Source organism: Lytechinus pictus, chromosome 10, assembly GCF_037042905.1.
Source record: "Lytechinus pictus isolate F3 Inbred chromosome 10, Lp3.0, whole genome shotgun sequence".
Lineage (NCBI taxonomy): Eukaryota > Metazoa > Echinodermata > Echinoidea > Temnopleuroida > Toxopneustidae > Lytechinus > Lytechinus pictus.
This window is the reverse complement of record NC_087254.1, coordinates 30,546,768-30,566,355: the sequence shown is the minus strand read 5'-3', so window position 1 is coordinate 30,566,355 and position 19,588 is coordinate 30,546,768. Positions and strand designations below refer to the sequence as shown.

The following is a 19,588-nucleotide window of genomic DNA, read 5'->3' as shown; positions in this document are numbered from 1 at the left end:
CTCTCGTCAGCCCTGAGTATGCCTACTTCCTGGTGGAGGACTTCGGGGTTAACGCTCGACTACAAGGTCCCGTGATATTAGATACACCTACAACCTGTTGAAAGCATACGTTTGCAATTGATAATTCAATCTTCACTCTTGTAACTCGATCCATACCAGGGGCGGATCCAGGACTTTCCAAGGGGGGGGGGGGGCAAAAAATTGTTTTAAAAGCAAAAAAAGATGTTTGCACTACCAAATAGAGGTCATTTTGCTCTGGATGTGCCCCTACCTGGACCTACCACTGATCCATGTGTTTTATTGCAAAAGAAAACTGGATATGCAATTGCAAAGTTATTATCTATTGAATGACTGATCTTATTTTACTCCTTGGAAAAATTGGTTCCGATTCTGTTCCCCTAAATATAGTCCATTGAATTCTTGAGAAACCCTAACCTCAGTTATGTTGTTTAAAGGGGCGGATCCATAACAGAATGGTGATATTTGAAACTGTTCAAAATCGATACCATATTTTGTAAATATTGGCTATACCTGGCGAGTAGCAGATGAATTGTGACAAGCGGTCAAAAATTGCCAAAGGACAATTCTCCCATTTGTCATGTCCGTGAATTGTCTGAAATTATGATATTCTCCCATTAAAAATTCCATTGGGGCAGTAATTAAAAAATAAAATACAGGTAACATTTATTAATAAAAAGAAATAAAGTGTGATAGTTTTACCATTTTGTCAGGTGTATTGGGGCTAAAGGAGTTTTCCTTCCTATCCCCTACCTATGGTTATTACATATCTTTACAACTTAAAATTTAATAATTTTATTATTACATAATTGATTTTGTTCAGTCTTTCACCAATTTGCTTGACTAGATTTCTTTTGGTTAGGAAAAACATCTTTTAATTTCAGTTAGATTCATATTTAACCATGTTAAGGGATCGTGACTTCGATGTCCGTTTCATGAGGCCCTCTATCAGGTCTAAGAGGAAAAAACAGAGCTACCAAAAAATGAACTTTGTCATACAGTGTAGCATGGTCAGAATATATGAGGTCAGTGTGCACTTATAGGAGAGAACTAATTGTTACATTTTGAAACATGCAGTTTAGAACAAAAAGTAAACAAAATGAACAATACACGGCACAAATTAAACTAATAAAGACTTTCTTTAATGGTGTCTCTCAATAAAAGCTTTGCTTCAAAACTTCATAGCTTCTCAAAACAAATAATGACAAACATATTTCTTGCTTTGATGATAATATGAAAATATACAATGTGAAAATACAATTCAACATGAACAAGAAACAGGCATCTAGAAATCTAAATCTTTAAGATTTAAATCTCATCTGACAAGCAATAACATTTCAATCTTTATATATCATGAAACACTTATACAAGTTTGCTTCATTATTGTATTAAAACATATAAAACTCATCCATGTCTATTGCGTTACATCAATATTCATTTAACGTAAGTATAATAATTACTTATTTTATCATACCAAGCAGGCAAATCAGGTGAAAATAATCAACAGATAGCTTTGTTCTATGTTGTGTGTGTTAAACAATTATCAATAATAAATGCGAACAATCAATAATAAATTGCTCCTAGCAAATCAATTAGTAATTTTGAAATAGGGTTACAGTGGTCTAGATACAAAATAGAATTGTGGTCTGTGAGACCTAAGGATTTAGTTCCAGTTTACATTTTGAACTAGTGTTTCAAGTTGAGCTGGTACTAGTGCTGACAATAGTGAAACAGGGAAGTCTGGGAATACTGGGAAAGTCCTAAACATGCTCCTCTATATTTGCTTTCTTATTTTCCTCTCATTTAAATTAGAATATCAAGTGACATGTTTAAATATCCAATTTGCATGCATAGCTGCCAGATCAAATTTATATTACACAGTTTAATAGCTTGAATGGTTTAAATTCCATACTATCCGTATCAGACATATTGTAAGCAAGGGTAAGCTTATTTTAAATTCTATTCTTTATCGATGCACACTATTCTATTTCTATAGAGAAGGACTATATAGCAGTAGAAGTGCTTAGTTGATGGGTATGAAACCAGAAACCAACTAATTCCTCTCCTAAACCACTACAACAGCAATTTAAAGCCAAACTTATGTAGTCCAAAGAGCAATAATCAAAGAAAAGAGCTAAAAACAAACCAGGAAATCTGCTTTCTATAAGCATAATCTAGTAAGATCTGTGATATTTCAAGTTAACCAAACACAGTGGATTATGGAAAACTGGCAAAAATGATTATGCTTAGAATCACCCAAAAAACAGGCAGTAATGCTTATACCTTAGAAATAACAATAAGTTCATAGCCCATTATATAGATCGGTGCACAGGTACATGCATGAAAAGATTATAAAGGACCATAGGCATATGAAGGCATTGTAAATGCGTGATATTACATAGATTACAATTTTTCACACATTAAAAACGTTTTCTTTACAACTTGAAACTTTTCTCCATTCTCTTCTAGATGGTCTACATACAAACAAACAAAAAGTCATCAGACATCGATCTTATTCAGATGATTATTGTATGATTATGAAATAGACTACCTTTTCTGCAAGTTTTGATCTTTTAATTTCATAAGCAGTTAAATACAAAGTTTGCACTAATTACAAAATTAGCATACATATGAAATTTCAATGAGTACAATATTTTCTTTTCTCAAAAAGTGAGATACAGTCCTATAGCTGAATGAATAATTATGGGTCACTGCAGGCCATGATGTTTCATGCATGTAAAATTTTAATTCTACCATGAAGGCGCTTACACTGTACAATGCACGCAGGAAGACTAGAGAATATTCTGTTAATCCACAAACAAACACCAATGACATTAAATACTCTTGAAAGAAGTTATCAGAGGTCAAAGAAAGTATTGTGGAACCAAATGTGTATAAACTGTACCTGGATGGCAAAAGTGATATATCGACCACCCCAAACTGAGTTACATTACGTGCACAATTTTGATTTATATTGAATGAACAAGCAATGAAGTACAAAGTTAGGTATGATGATTCGAACAAAGAATCTGCAGGATTACCATAGACCTGGTTTCACAAGTAGTTCCATCAAAAAATAGAAGATTTATCAACTCGATCTTCAAATGGATTACTCTCCTCAATGTTCTTGAAGTAATTTCAAGAGCAAAGCAAGGTTACTGATATAAGACAAAGATGCATAAAAGAATATTCAACATGCCACACAATTTTTGTTATTTAAATGTTAGCCCCCCCCCTAAAAAAAAAAAAAATCTTGGTAAAGGTTCTTTCCTCAGTAAATGTTTCCACATAATACACTTTTATTTCAGATGTTATAAATATGGGTTAGACAACTTAGATTTAAAAAAAAGAAAAATATACTACAGAAGGAAAGAAATGATTCAATACCTAACTTTCTCTCAAGAGATCTAGTTCCATTTCATGTTAAACTATCTGATGAGTGAGTTACATCCTAATTTATTAGAATTTGTTCATATTTGATGATAATAATAATATATTTCATATAAATGTATGTAAAGTGTTTAAAAAGGTTGCTTCTTCCACACTAAAATATTGTAAAATACATAGATTAAAAAAAGCACTTTTGAGGTGTCATTTTCATGTTTTTCACTTTAACTCAGTGTGGGATATGGCCTCTTTCTAATATTTTACAAACACAAATATTAATATGAATATCAGTGAATTACATTGTATATAATTGTCAATTTGAAGCTGAAGAAAAAAAAATCTCCATTGACTATAAACATAATAGTGACCAATATTATACTTAAAAATCAAAATGAAGCTCAAAGAACGTCTGCCTGGGATCACAGACAATTTACAAAGGTCTGAATACCAATTCATATTTTTAAGCATCCATTTGAATGCATGTTCCGGATTCATTTCTAAATTTCCTTTTCAATGGAGATTATAGTGTTAATCTCGAAAAAATGAAGGCTGGACTGTATTGTCAATGGATTCTACGAGAAAAAATGTAAACTATGAAGCAATGACTGAGTGTTATGTCTCATATGTACATGTAATGGTCAAAACGATATCATTTAACAACAAAAGAATGGAAAGAAGTCCTTTGTAAATGAACGCAAGTTTTCTTTGTTCATGTATGGCAAATTCAGTAACTTCCAATACCACTGAACATTTGTAAATTTGATAGATTCCTCATTGTGGAGATCTGAATTGGTGGTACAGTTTGCTTCGGTTGTCAAGCGGAAGCCATACATTGAAAATAAATGAATTATGCAAAACAACTAGCCTTTCTTGTGTAAATAGCCCATACTTTTAGATACATGCATTATTTCAATATGAATAAATCCGTCCTTTCTCAGATAATGCACAGTACCAACGTGTAAAACAGGAAATAAAACTCAGATAGGTACTTTGAACATCACATTAAACTCTCTCTTGCCTGGTGTTAGTTCAATTCCACTTTCAATAATCTTTGAATTCAAACAGCGGGTGGATGCCTGTTGATCTTGACTTTCTTGTTGCCATGGTGATGGCTGATGCTAGCATCCCTGTCATCCTCATCTCTTTCCTCTGCTGGTCTCTTCCGAGGCTTACTATGTCCATTTCTGTTTTTGTCATTCCTATGATCATGACTTGCCTCATCCCCCTGTGACCGCCGAAGGGATGACCCTTTCCTTGGAGACCGCCTAGACGCACCCTTTCTCTTCTCATCATCATCTTCCAGCCCGCTGGGATGACCTTCAACCCCATTTGAGGGTGTTGCCCCATCTCCGGTTCCAACCACTGCTATCGAGGACTTCACCTTACCCTTGCTCTCATCAGCATCCTCCTTCCCATGGTTGCTATGGTGATGGTGGTGGTGATGCCGATGATGCCGTGAATGAGATGAGGATGCTTTTTCATCCTTTTTATCATGTTTTTCATGTCCATGTTTTTTAGCATCATTGCTGGATGATAATGATACAGGTTTGGGAGAGGATAAACTAACAGGCTCCAGTCTCGGGGCTTCTGGAAAAACTCTGCATAATTTTGAATAAAAAGGATAAAACAAGAACAAATCAAACAAATACAAAAACGATTATTGTCAACTGTCTTCCAATCTAGTAGTAAACTACCCCGAAGCAATAAAGTATACAGATAGAGTGATCCATCCGTATATTTTTTATGTGCATATTTATATATTTATATTTAATCTCATATCTTGTGCTATATATTTTATTGTGATTTTTATACGATAAACAAAACCAAATCAATAGGAAACAGAAAAGACTGATACTCAGCAAAGGTACAATTATTTGCATCAGGACACGTACATTGTAAGAGTGTTTAATCCAGTAGCTAGGCAAAGACTGAATCTCATTGTAATGTCCCAAGGATATTTACGAAGGTACTTGACTTGTGTTACAAGTTAAACTTCCAATGACTTGTGAACAAACCTCATATCTGTACAATATTACAAATGAAACGATAATTGCCTCTGGAAAATAAAGGTTCAACTTCAATTTTTATTCTAACTTCTATTTATCCAATTTCATCATCACATTCTAAGTTTGAAGGTTTTTTGTTTTAGTATAAGTGTATCATTTTACTTTTGAGGTATGATTGATTTACATGAATACAATGAACTTAAACTGAAATTACAGAGAAATATACAATAAAATAATAGGTGATTGTTAACATCTAATAATAAATTCATCAACTGATATCAACTTGATTTGCTTACCGTCTGAGAATGATAACAGCCCTCCTTGATGTGACATCTTGCGGTCTGATACAATGAGTGACTTCATCGGCAGCATATCCACTGCAGAAAATATGATAGATCATTCTCTTAATTCTTACATCATGCAGTGTATCAGGGACTGAGAGTTGAGCCCTTTATAACCATGATATCTAAGTAAAGTCTATTTTTGTTTCATATTTCATAATTTTTATGAACACATGATTCCTATTTGGAACCTCTTCTTCCACCCTAGACAACCTATAGTTCAAATGTGCAATTCTAACAAAAAAGAATCCCATAAGTTGTTTGTTGATTTGACAAGTGATATCAGAATCCTGAATCTAAAAGAAACTATCACATTTATATATAAATTTTAATGGCTGCTCTTCCAATGATGCATCAATCAAGAATGACAGGGAAAAAGTCAATATTTTGAACTGAAGAACAAGGTTATTGTTTTGTCTTTCAATAGATATATTAGGTCTTATCAACTTGCTGATGAGAATCTGAAGGCTCAAAGACCTATTTGTAGGCAAAATTTAAGCATATTTTATCCGGACTAAACATGAATCTTTACCCACCTCTATGGACTGCTGGGCTGCATGTACTTCTTACTTAGTTAATATTAATGACGAAAAGTTAAAGAATTGAATTAATTCTTTGAAAATTTACTGCAGTACCATTGTTCTCATTCCCGTATCATGCTTCTTCTTTTTCTTGGAAGGGTGGAAATTTCAATGAAGGATTGAAACAAATTCTACTTGGTGAATGACAAATAGCAATCCATAATAGTGTGGTCAAAGTTTACGAACACCAGTTAACTATAAAACTATAACAATGAGAAAACCACTCGAAGAAACTAACCTGAGAGTCATAACACATCCTCTGGGCAGGGGGATGCAGGCCTTGGGTTTAGACACCCTGATCGGCCTGAAGGAGAACTTGCAGCCAAAACTTAGGGCACAGTCACTGAGGAACGACACCGAGATGATAGGCCTGTCAAAGATGTGGATTGGATCAACATGAGAGACGATGCAACCTCCAGGCTGGTAGTCGTTGATGACAGCACTGTTGATGAATCCTACACCAGAGAAGTGAAATTACAAAATCATCAAGAGACTTATAAAATCTGTACTATATTTCAAGATCTTTGATAATGTACAATGAGGTCATTTACATTCTAAATCTATTAGAGCTGTTCTTCATATGTAATTTTTAACATGTGAAAATTGGTAATTTGTCTCCATACTGCCGTTATGAGGATGACACCATGAGCAAAAACACAATAGGATTATATATCGTGGATATGTGCAAATAGTGAAAATGAAATGTCATCAAAATTGTGAAATATCAGGGGTAAAAAAGTAATACATGTATCTTAATAGCCTGGAATCTGCGGATATATTTTATGGATACATTTCACTATTATGTAAATAACTAACGTCTTAAGACCAATTGTGGAAGGGGCTTTTCCCAGCTTTACAAATCATGTGCAGGAGATCGAGATCATGCAAAACACAAAAATAATAACCAAAAGGTAAAGATTTTTTGTGATTTTATCTACAATAGTGGGATTAAAAATGCTTCTATCTACTTGAAAGGGGTGTTGTTTTTTTTCAACTAAGCTTGATTCGCGGAGGGAGATTAAGGAAAGAAATAATTAACTTTCGAGGATCTGAGCTTTAATAAGGATAATTTTACTTAGTTTAAAGTTTATTTTGAAAGTCCCTTCCGTATGTCTATATGAGCATGGTGTAGAAGGTGCCCCATTATTCATTAAAATATAGAACTGAGTCACACAATTCAGACGAAACATTAAAAAACCCATTAGTGGTACATTAATAGTCCAAGTTGTGGGGACAAGGTTTTTAATCCTATTCTGCCACCGACATCGTTATAAGGTTTATTGCTAATCAGAACCGCAATGCGTTATGGGATCGAAAAGGGGGCAATCAAGCTAGCTCTGTGCACTACGGACAGTCCGCGTGCACAGAGCTAGCTAACGGCCCCCTTTTCGATCCCATGATGCATTGCAGTTCTGATTAGCCAAAAAACATTATTTCCTGATTTTAGATATTGCAGGAGTGTTCAGACTGATTTGTCTATAATTAATTCTATTTCCATCCAGCAACAGACTATGCAGAATTGTAGATGCAGCAAAGTTGGTATAAAAAAACTAGAGGTCTAAGTCTAAGATTCTTGGCTTAAAAAGTTGACAATTGACTTATTTATTGTGTGCAGCAGTACCGGTATCGACTAGGGCAGGCCCTACGGCCTTTTAATTTATTTTTTTATTTAATTTTTTGCCATTATTAAACTTTAAAGAAATTCATTTTTTATCATCATGATCATGATACCTGTCAACATGTTCATTATCAAATTTCAAACAAAATCTAAGCATGCGCACCATGAGGAATCAATCCTGCTTCAACAACCCTGCTGATGACAAGCTCCTCGACCCACTGCGGTATGTCATCCACTTCACCTCGCGGGTACAGTCGTTCCTGTCCCGGTCCCTTCTTGGTCAGCTGCGAGCCGTAAGTGTAGCCCTCTCCAAAAAAGTACTTGTTGCGAAGGGGAGCTCGATCGACTGTATGATCTCGGTAGAGTCCCTTTGCGGCGATGTCCACGACCTCGTTGATTTTATCCTCGATCTCGCTGCATTCTTCTTCAGTGAAAAGTTGAATCTGAGACACACCGGAGTGAATCTTCTTCACTTCCTCCATTTCATCTTCGAATGATTTCGACTGCCACTGATGGTAGCGGTCACGTCGTCGTCTCTTTCGCCGCGATGTAAATGTAAAATCGGAGTCATCGCTGCTTGGCAGTCGACGATTCTGCTTGTGGTGACTCCGACGATGATGAGAGTCGAGCTTGAAACGTAAATCTGTCGACCCTGAAGCCATTCTCGTAAGATCTTTCACTCCGAACTGAGTTATGCCTTGTCAGAAATGTCAACATACCGTACCCTCGCGCGTGTACCGTAATTTCTGCGTGCATAGCTATGTACGTACGTACGATCGATCGACGAGATGATGTACTGAAATAACTGACTATAATTTCAGGAAATTTGATATTACTGATTTAATGATGCATGTTGAAATAAAAATATAATCACTTTAATAAAATAAATTTTACTTGAAAAATGACATTGATGTTAATATTTGTACATTAATATTGAAGAATAATTTAAATATTTTCTTAAATAAAAAATGAGCCTAAATTATATTCATGTAAGCATTTACAACTGATACTTATTCAAGATAGGCAACCTCAGCCGTAATATTTATAGTTAAAACTATTCGCTATTTTCAACGTCGGAATCGAATTCGGCCAAAATAAAACCAACCAGCCAAACTTGAATTCATCGTTCAGTGACTTGAACTTCGCTTGGGGCCGGGAGGGGGGGGGGGGGGGAGCCAGGGCAGAAATAAAATCCCATTCGATTACCCTACTTAGGGAATAATAGGGGGAGTGTGGGGCCACGACGTGTTCGAGTGGTTGCAACTCTCGTCTCTCAATCGGTGGGACGTGGGTTCGATGGCCAGCATTGCGTGTCGTGTTTTCCTATTTCTTCCTTTCACAAAAACATTCATACATAATTATGGTAGTTAAAAAAAACACGATAATAAAATAAAAAGCAAGTTAAAAGAAATAGATTGTCAGCGCTAAACATACATTGAGGTTGTTACATAACTCATATAATTTACATTACAGAGTAGGATTCTGGAGACAAAAGTTACAAAGCCTTTCTACCGTAGGCTTGTCAAGACAAGGTCTCCAATACTATAGATATTTAATATATTCAATTCAATTCAAGACTTTAATCCAGACACAGCTGCATATGCAGAGGTCCATATCATCAAATAACATACATGTAATATACATCAAGACAAACATACAAAGGTAATACTGGAATTAACAAAGAACAAATAAAGTATAAACAATCGAAAAGGAGAAAAACAAATCACAGATAATAATATAGGAACAAACAATGAATACCTAAAACAAGTGGTTAAGCAGTAAGTGAATAGTACAATGGAAATATTTACTTTGAATAAGACTACACATCTAAATCTACATATGGAAAGAAAAGAAAAGAAGGAAATACAGAGAGAAATTATCAAAAGAAGGAATGAGTATATATATGAATTTATATACAGAATGAAAAAGACATAAGGAAAGATAAGAGAGGGGTTATGAAATCAGGAGAAAGGGTTTATATAAGGCTGCGTTTATCCGACCTCAAGCCAGAATCGTGATTTGAATCATGATTGGAATCATGATTCAAATCACAAACATGAATCACAATTACTACAGAATCAGGGTTTAGACGACCTTCGTTCCAACGCTGTTTCTCCTCGGATTCGGACCGATCCAGTGCGCATCACAGTGCGCAGTTTGACCCAGGAAGTATAGGTCAACGTTGGACACTTAATTGGAGGTCGGCGACGTACATGTGATGTGACAACGTGGGGCGCGCGCCTTGGCAAGAACCGGAAATAGCTCGACACAATGACGTCATATAATCATGATTCAAATCACGATATCGTTTATCCGAACATTTTCGTACGTGATTCTGCAGAAACGTCTTTCCAAACGCCCTTTTTTTCGTAGTTCATGTTTGTGATTCTAATCATGATTATATTCAATTTCGACTAAACGCAATCGTGATTCTGCAGAATCGTGATTTGAATCATGATTGGAATCATGATTATAGGGTAAAAAAGTGGCGGATAAACGCACCCTAATAGGGAGAAAAGTCGTTGAGACGACAAAGAGAGATCGAGAGAGAGAGAGAGTTATATAGGGGAGGTGTAAGAAGTTGATAAGATAAACGCCAAAAGAGGAGAGGAAAAAAGAGGTGTACAACAAAAATCAAAGGACTATAATAAATAATCTATTTACACCGTATTTTAAAGAATTTCAGCATAACCTTTCAGCAAATGGAATTTCAGCTTATAATTATGTTTAAAGACCGACACACAATGACAGAATGAGTGTAACGGATAATGTATTCAGAGCTGACTGCAATTCTTACCCTTGGTATATGAAGAGCAGCTGCTTGTCCTTGTGTTATGATTATGAATTTGACCGTTTTTAATGGATAGTTGAGCCAATTCATTTGGAAGAGTACCATTTTCAAAATCATATATGACTGAATCTATAGCTGCAAAAGATAGATATCCTCTATCTTCAATATTACTGTGAAACAAAACATTAGTATGAGCACGATAACTAGCGAATTGCCGTTTTCTGTGCGATAAGTATCTTTTCTAATTTCAGCAATATTGTGCTGCATGCACTCGATCAACCCAGGGGAGGTGGGTGCAGGAAGGCCCTGATGAGGGCGCTGCAGGGGGTGCTGAAGCACCCCCAAGATTTTCCCCGGGGGTGCTGCGTTATTATTTTTCATAGACAGCACCCCCTTGCAAACGTGTGTATAAAATTTGAGAAATGTATGGAAAATTACCAAAATTTTGCGTTGAACCAAAGTTTTGCGACCCTTTTTTGCTTATCGAATTTCCTGGGACCAAACGGCCTTCAATTTGGAGGGGAAACCCTTTTTTTGGCTTGTATTTATTTTTTCAATTTAAAATGTCATTCAGCATCCCAACTCAAAATCGTTCCCAGGGCCCTGATGGTATACCCAGCAGGATTAATTCCTTAAAATGCACACAGCGCTGGGGTAATAACAATGCGCATCGGATATAGATTATAATAGATGGCGCAAATATATATATCAGTTTGCTGATTAGAAGGGACACTTTAAGGACTGATTTTAGGAATTCATGGAGAGCAGACATATCTCATCTCACCAATCCACAATGCGAACGTAATCACGGACAGGAAAATATATGAAGACCTTAACATGGGGAAACCACTTTTTGAGTCATGAAAAAGAAGCATATGTCACTACATAAACAATGATAACTGGAAGTGCTAGGAAATATATTTGGTTTATATTGACTTAGTGAAAACGGGAGGTTTTACATGATTATATATCTCGTTAAACAGAAAATGCGAGCACCAGGAACAATGAAGACATAGGCCCTGAGCAAATTATGTTTCATAAAGTTATGATGAAAACGTTTCTTATGTAATGTAACATAACATAATTATAATATACCAAATATAACATTATAATGAATAATATTTTCTTCTTTCCCAAGTACGTTTCTCTTCCTTTCTCCCTCTTTTCTCCTAAACATAACCCTACTACGGGCCAACCTAGTACAACTTGGACGAAAATAAGCCCAGAGCAATTATTGTCGCAAGAGCAAATGTCATATCATCGTTTATAGTAGAGTGCCCCCGCCCACCCCCCCCCTCCGATTTCCATAAAACGTTGACGTCTCAATAACGTTAACTGGATGGGTCGATAACACGGCGTGCGCGTGCGGGCGCGGCGCGAGATATTTTAGGACGATTGTACACGAGTCCCATATGCGACTGGATCGTATGTGAGCCGTCGTTCACTTTAATTTAACGTTCCTAAATTCAATGAAAATGCCTGGTGTTGTCGACGTTTATCCTCCACCGCCCCAAAACTGTTGCCAGCCAGGAGTTGCTCGATCTTTGCTTTATAGTGGTTCAAGGTTTCAAGGGCATCAGAAGAGCAAAGGCAATCGTTACGACGTGGAAGTCGAGTTGCAAGTGAGTAGATCTGCTGAGCTTGGGGAAATACCGGGAAGAGGACTTGTCCCTGCCCCAGAGACCCCGGCGTAGCGTGAAAGAAGGATACGGTGGCTAGCATAATGCCGGTGCCTGTGAATTGTGTGCATGTGATGGGGAAACCTTAATTTGTGCACATTTTCAAAATATCATGATATCTGAATTAAAGGCCCTATCATACTGGCACTGAGATTGAGATCAATTACACAAAGTGACAAACATAGTTTTATTATTTAAATAATTTTCAAAGGACAAGTCCACCCCAGAAAACTTGATTGGAAATTGAATGAAATGAATATTGAAATAGGGCCTAGGTCTAATTGAGCCAGGGCCCAGGCATAGTCAAATGTTAGACTCTAGTCTAGAGATCTAACGTTAACTATAGAAATAACAATTATTTTTTTTCTAAGAAAGTAATGTTAGAGGCTAGACTCTTGTTATTCCTCGTGCTAAAAATCATCAAATTCTGATAAAACTAAAAGAAGAAAGTTACAAAGTTTTATTAAAAAGTTAGCATTATTTCAAAGAACAATTTATGCAAAAAGCCAAAATGCTGGTCAGTATGTAAACAAGGGTTTTGGTGGTGTCACCCACTTATATTTATTTTGTATTTAATTTATTTATTTGACTATTAAAAAAGGTTTGTTACATGAATTATCAAATTAATCCCTCATAATGTGAAACATGGTTTGATTTTCCCTGAAAATTTCAAATTGCCTTTAAGTTGAATGTCATATTTGCAACTATTGAAATATTCTATGTTTCATAAAGAATAGTAAAAATACAAATAAATAGTGAGTCAGTGAGTGACATTGCCGACTCTTATGTTGTGTTTGTAGATCCTTAATCTGCATTCCTAAAATGGATCTTTAGATTATTATTATACATGAATTTCTTTGTAATTCCACAAAGTTTCCATCTGAATTTGAGCAAAATATATGAATTTCTTATGAAAAAAATTACCCGTAAATTAAAAAAAAAAAAAACCATCCCCCAAAAAATCAAAACCAAAATAAAACCAACGGTGCCCCATGCCTGCACACCAATTCTTTTTTCATATGTATCAGGGTTTTTTTTAATGTTCAGATGTGTAGCTTAAGTGGTGCAGCAAGTGATTTAACCCATGTGCTGAATTGAATCCAGGAAACATGATTGATACCACCTATTCACATGGATGTAAAATGCAATGGCCTCCTGAGTGGAGAAAAAAGGCTATGTAAATAAATCAATGCCATGAAACTTAATTTGGTTTGAGTTCATATAATGAAAAACAATTTTCTTTTCTAAACAAGCTTCATTCTTTGACAATTTCCTCACTGATACAGCATGTTGATGAAGAGAACAGCTACCTGTGTGGGTACTTGAAGATCAAAGGCCTGACTGATGAGTTTCCTGTTCTAGTAACTTTCTTTGAAGGGGAGATCATAGGGGAGAAATATCCATTTCTTACAAGAAAATGGGATGCAGATGAAGAAGTTGACAAGAAACATTGGGTAAATGAGACATGTAGTTTCACACTTAAATAATCCAGGAACAAAAATGTGGTTATCTGATCTGTATTATCTTCCATAGTTCCAAGCACTTTGGTAAATTCCTAGATGGAAAACTCCTATAAGTACCCTATAAGATGAAAAATACAAAAAGCAGGACATGGTTCAAAATAATCTACGAATTGATAGATATCACCTCATATCTTGAAAGTTTGAGCCCAAAGAAGGTCTTGCTCTGCTTCCTATTCAAACACTCTGTTTGCCTAGACAGTCATTTGCCTTAGTGCTGAGTAGAAATGTACTTTATGTTTTTTTTTTAAACTATGGAACATGTACTAAAATATCCTAGTAAGAATAAACTCTTCTATTTCCATATATTATGGCAAGTCCCATTTTTAAAAGGGCATTTGTTGGTATTACAATGCAAATGGGTGAATAATATAATGAGGACACAAAAAAATATATATATCCAAGGCCAGTGTGAAAGAGGCCATCCTATGGAAACTGAATGTCAGTAATGAAAATTTTATCTTTCAGACAGATAATGTGGCAAGAAGAGTGTTATTCTTCTTTATGAAATGAAAATGGAGGGGGGGGGGGTAATTAGCATTTTTATCATTGACCTTTTATCAAATATTGATCCTTCTTTTTATATGATTTGTAGTATACAGTAAATGGAATATGATTTCTATTTCTTAGTACATGTAGGTTATGGAATTGGTCTATGTTCCATTTCTGTAACTTTCTGGGGGTTTTATGTACCTGTTTAAAGATGTCATAATAATTTGTATTGATGACAGCTAGCCTTGCTAATTGTTGATCTGTATACAGTTATTCTCTTTGCAATCTGCTGTTTTTTATATTGTAATTGCAGGGTCAGTTTTTATCATTTTACCAATACACCAAGACTTTCAATCAAGACAACTTCAACTATGATGCCCTGAAAAACACAGATTATGTCTTCATGAGGTGGAAAGTATGTACTTAGATTTAGTTTAACTTCTTCGTTTTATTATGTTGTGATTTAGGCAGGCTGTTAGTAAATAATATGTATCGTATAAATTATAGGCCTATCTATCAGGAATAATTCAAATTTATTGATATTTCAGTGAATAATGACACACTGAAGCTCATCAATATTTGCCAAAGGAATAAAGCAAAATATATAATTTCCATATCTTTTCTATATCTGTATTGTTTTTAAATCCGGTTTAGTCCCCGACTACAGGGGTGGCTGAGCTAGTAGTTATATCATCTTTGCATGCTCGGGATTAAGTGCTGTGTGCTCATTTTACTATAGACAAGAGTCTGTGATGTGTTGGAAGATCCTTTTTGTGTATTTTTAACAGTTTGTAAGCAACAAACACAAGAAAAGCAATTGATTACTAGTTACGTAATTTAATTCGTATCACTGTTGGATCCAGGGGGTGGGCACATCTGGCCCACGCCGCCTGTTTTTGAGACGCATGGACCTTTTTTTTTGCTTGTCAAATTTTCCGTGGATGAAATGACCTTAAATTTTGGGTGAAAACCTTGTAAAATTTTCCTCAGGGAAATCCCCCCCCCCCTTGGAAAATCCTGGATCCGCCCCTGATGTTCACATCAAATTTATCAGTTGTAGAATGTAATTTGTTGTTAATCCAATAGCACGAATCAACAGCTGCTTCCAACATAATCATTTCTATTCATTTTAGGAGCACTTCTTGGTGCCAGACCACAAAGTTAAAGACATAAGCGGAGCATCATTTGCTGGATTTTACTACATTTGCTTCCAAAAGTCAACAGCATCGATAGAAGGTTACTACTACCACAGAAATTCAGAGTGGTAAGTATTAAAAATTTTTTTTAAAAGGGATGAGAGTTCTGGTGCATCAGAATTTAAATGGGGCCTGTTGCCTAAAACTTTTTACCTGAGAAAACTCTGGTAAAAACTGAAAACTAAGGTTAGTCTGATTTCTGCCATTGACTTTAACACAGGGCAAAAACTCAGGTAAAAACAACCTGAGTTTTCTCAGGTAAAAAGTTTTATGCAACGGGCCCATGATGTACAGGGAGGCAACTCTGTCTCATAATGAAATGAACCAAGATAATGAATTGGTTGATTGGGCATGATATACTGTACCTGTATTTTGTATATTTTAGGTTATTCAGGATTTATTTGTATCTAGGAGGTTCAGGTAGCTGTATAAATCCGTTATTCACAATTCACAAAAAATGTTATTGGTCCATGTCCATCATGTGTTCAGAATACACTCCAGCCTCCTTCAATTGATCAAATCAATAGAGGCCTGTTTTACAAAACCATTTAAAGTCCTATGGTACATTTATATTTGATCTTATGGGGCAGAATGAGCATTTTGAAATACACTCGTGCAGAGTGGAATCACTATTCCTGGAATTACTATGTTCAGCCTCAAATTGTGGATGGGGGGGGGGGGGGGTTGGAGATGGGTAAGGGGATTTGTATGCTCTGCTTTGACCAAGGAGGGCATGTAGAAGTACATAGTACATAGGAGTTGGACAACCCTTATCTGAATATTCTGATCCAAATGAATTTAAGAACACACCTTTTTTTGTGAGTTTATAACCGTTTGTACAATATTGAGAAAGGATGCAATCCTGTTTGGAATTAAATATGTTTATAAATTATACATGTACCATTCCGAAGAAACACAGTTTAATTAAACAGCACACAATTTTATGAGTTGTTTAGAAATATCATTCGCCATCTCTTTGTACCTGTAGTGCATCCTAAAATTTGCCTAACATAGCAGTAATGTACATATGCAAACTGCTTCCAGTGATGTGATTCATGCATTTCTACATTCTTCTACTCCTTTTGCTCCTATCAAAATTTCATCTCACTGATTTTCTCTCTATATGTCTCTTGCTCTGTATCTCTCTCTCTCTCTTGCCCCCTTCCTTCACTTACATGTAAATTATCTCCTCTATTAAACTCATCCAAAACCAACTTTCATTCCATACAGGTACCAGAGTTTGAACCTGACACATGTAGCTGATCACAGTGTACCCATCTATCTGTTTCGGTGAGGCAGTATCTGCTGCTAGAGTTCTATTTATTTTGATGCACAATAGATATTGTAAATAGAGTTTTGTCTTCAAATATTATAAAGATGTGTATTTTCTATTTCTGAATATTTTGCCCCATCCAGTCTCATTTCAAATATGCATAACTTGAGGTAATGTTGTATGGTGGAGCAGATGAATTCATATGTGAAGCAGGCCAAAAACAAAAACAAACAAAATAATAAACAAACAAAAAGGGGGAAGAGGCAAATTTTCCCGTAAGTGTCCAAAATGTCCTTAATAAGTTGCTACTGAGTTCTATACAAAGTGTTATTCATGAAGTGATTAAGTAGGGGTGGGGGTTTTAAGAATTGTTTATTTAGATCCAAGTTTGACATGCTAAGTGAGGTGCTCAATCTAATGTATTGAAACATGATGTCAATCTTTGATAGTACTCGGTCAGTATATAGTATTTTCAATATGATAACCCACTAAACCCAGTTTATAGAAATCTAATATATATTGTTATTGTTAATAGAAGGTACATGTAATTCTTAGGACTGTTTCATCAATTTTTGTCATCTGACAAATTGTCAGATCTAACAACTTTTGCTTTACTTTGTTTCGCTGAGTAGGGCAGTTCCTTATGGTAATTCTCGAATAAAACAGACATTGTCAGAGAAACATCTTACAAGTCTTTTTTTGTGACGCTCCCCTTTACTGTGTAGGAATTCCTGATGTATTACATATGTACATTTTGCTGGTGTGAAGAATCATAGTTTTATATAATGTTCTTTGGTATCAGCAGATAAACCTAAGTTCTACAAAGCTTTAACATGTACGGGTGTGCATTGTACAGGAGCAAACATATTTTGAGTCTGAGATGAAAATTACGAAATAAACTCTTTGTTCAATTTCAAAGATATGACAGTAATAATATGCACTTTTATTTAAATGAATTGGCATGGTCCTGACCATTTATTATCTTCCATTAATTCATGTGTTGTAAATTCATTATGAAATATTTTTTATTGCTGATTTCATAATCATTTTTCAATGAATTTGGGATAATACACTTTAATACAATATAATGTTATGTTATTTTGATATCAATTTACAGAAAGAAGTGCAATTTACATGTTGGATTTGTTATTATTTAAAAAATAGTTGAGCTCATTTTGGTACTTGTGTGTGTTTTTGTTTTCATCATAGCTGCCATATTTCATAAGGTGTGTTTCATAAAACTGTTCAAAACTTGTTATTTTCACGATTGGAATATTATATTTGATGCTTAGTAATATTTCCAATGCTTTTTGTTTCATTTTTTTTCATTTATTCATGTATCTACAACAACTTTCAGTAAAATTTTGAAGTAAAATGATAATTGAAAGATAGAGTAAAACGCAAGAAAATAGAGAGAGCTTTCTAAAGAGATGTCACCTTTAATTTCACATCAGCTTTTCATTGAAAAAAAAATCTGTGTAGATGAAATTTCTTGTCGCCGACAAGCATTTAAATGCAAAATTTAATTTTGTCAATTTTTGTCTGAACAGGATTAACAAGAATTGAGTACCACTATGTCTGTAGGAGTTTTCATGAACAAATTTCTAGCTTTCTTGATTGACGGATCGATATTTGTTTTCTAATTGTAAAGTCAGAAGTTATACACACAATGAATTAAATCAATGCAATTTTGTATGTTCAAGGGGTGTGTCATTGGCATATGATATCATGCAATTATGTCTAGGTTCATTTAATAATACTGGAGATCAGTGGCAGATCCAGTTAGGGGAGGGGCATTTCCGGCCATGCCCCCCCCCCCATCCCTTTTGAGAGTCATTGTCAATATTTTTAATGTAAATTTAAGACCCCCTTTTTTTCTTGTCAAATTTTCCTTGGGAAAATGTGCCCTACCCCCCCCCCCCTGGAAAATCCTGGATCTGCCCCTGCTGGAGATATTGATTACTTCAGAAGTGTATAAAGTAGGATATGTAGAGTCAATCAATCAGGAAAAAAATCAGAAATAGAGGGGAAAAAAGAAGAAAACTTTAAAGAGAATTAAGCTTCCAACGGTGAATAAGCAGGGATGCCAGTTGATGATATGATCTGTAATGTCAGAAATACTGCAGGTGTTATGAAAAATCACCCCTTTTCCTTATGTTTTTTCAATACTTCTCTTGCCAGTTGCAGAACAGTTGAAGTAGTGATAACTCTGATGCTATTTCTCCCTAAATGTTAGTTATTGCCCTCAAAATACTGCATGAGCTCATTGTAAATGAGTCAGAGCATACATAATAAAATCTTGTTATTGATTACAAATCATAGTTTCATGACAAATTTGATCTTTGTCAAACAAATGGCACGATGTTTATAACAGCTTGTAACCACCATCAGTAAAAATATGTTTGATTATAACACATTGTACATTCATAAACTTATTAGTGCTTTAGAAACATTTGAAATACTGAGGCTCTATGCATTTTGTTTATTACCAGGGTATATTTGATTGACTAATTTTATTTAATATACATGTACCTACAATGAATTGAATAAGCTTCTACTCCACAAAATAGTCAAGCATGTGTTATAAATGTGATTGTCATATTATTATCATAATATGATGAAGGCTTGCAATGCAAAGGACAAATTTGTTTTTATAATAAATGAACTTGAAAAATGATAATCGTTT

General features: G+C 35.1%; 2 protein-coding genes across 2 annotated transcripts; one reads left to right on the top strand and one right to left on the bottom strand.

The window, feature by feature from the left end:
• Positions 1-1,138: 1,138 nt before the first annotated feature.
• LOC129269455 (RNA demethylase ALKBH5-like) lies at positions 1,139-8,709 on the bottom strand. Its single transcript, XM_054906956.2, has 4 exons — positions 8,115-8,709; positions 6,572-6,788; positions 5,708-5,788; positions 1,139-5,003 (listed from the first exon to the last, which is right to left on the bottom strand). The coding sequence occupies exons 1-4, from the start codon at positions 8,611-8,613 to the stop codon at positions 4,463-4,465; spliced, it is 1,338 nt and encodes a 445-aa protein (XP_054762931.2). The 5' UTR covers positions 8,614-8,709; the 3' UTR covers positions 1,139-4,462.
• A 3,345-nt stretch (positions 8,710-12,054) lies between these two features.
• LOC129269454 (glucose-induced degradation protein 4 homolog) lies at positions 12,055-19,582 on the top strand. The gene is made up of 5 exons (XM_054906955.2): positions 12,055-12,364; positions 13,708-13,875; positions 14,747-14,848; positions 15,567-15,697; positions 16,860-19,582. The coding sequence occupies exons 1-5, from the start codon at positions 12,212-12,214 to the stop codon at positions 16,921-16,923; spliced, it is 618 nt and encodes a 205-aa protein (XP_054762930.1). The 5' UTR covers positions 12,055-12,211; the 3' UTR covers positions 16,924-19,582.
• Positions 19,583-19,588: the final 6 nt, after the last annotated feature.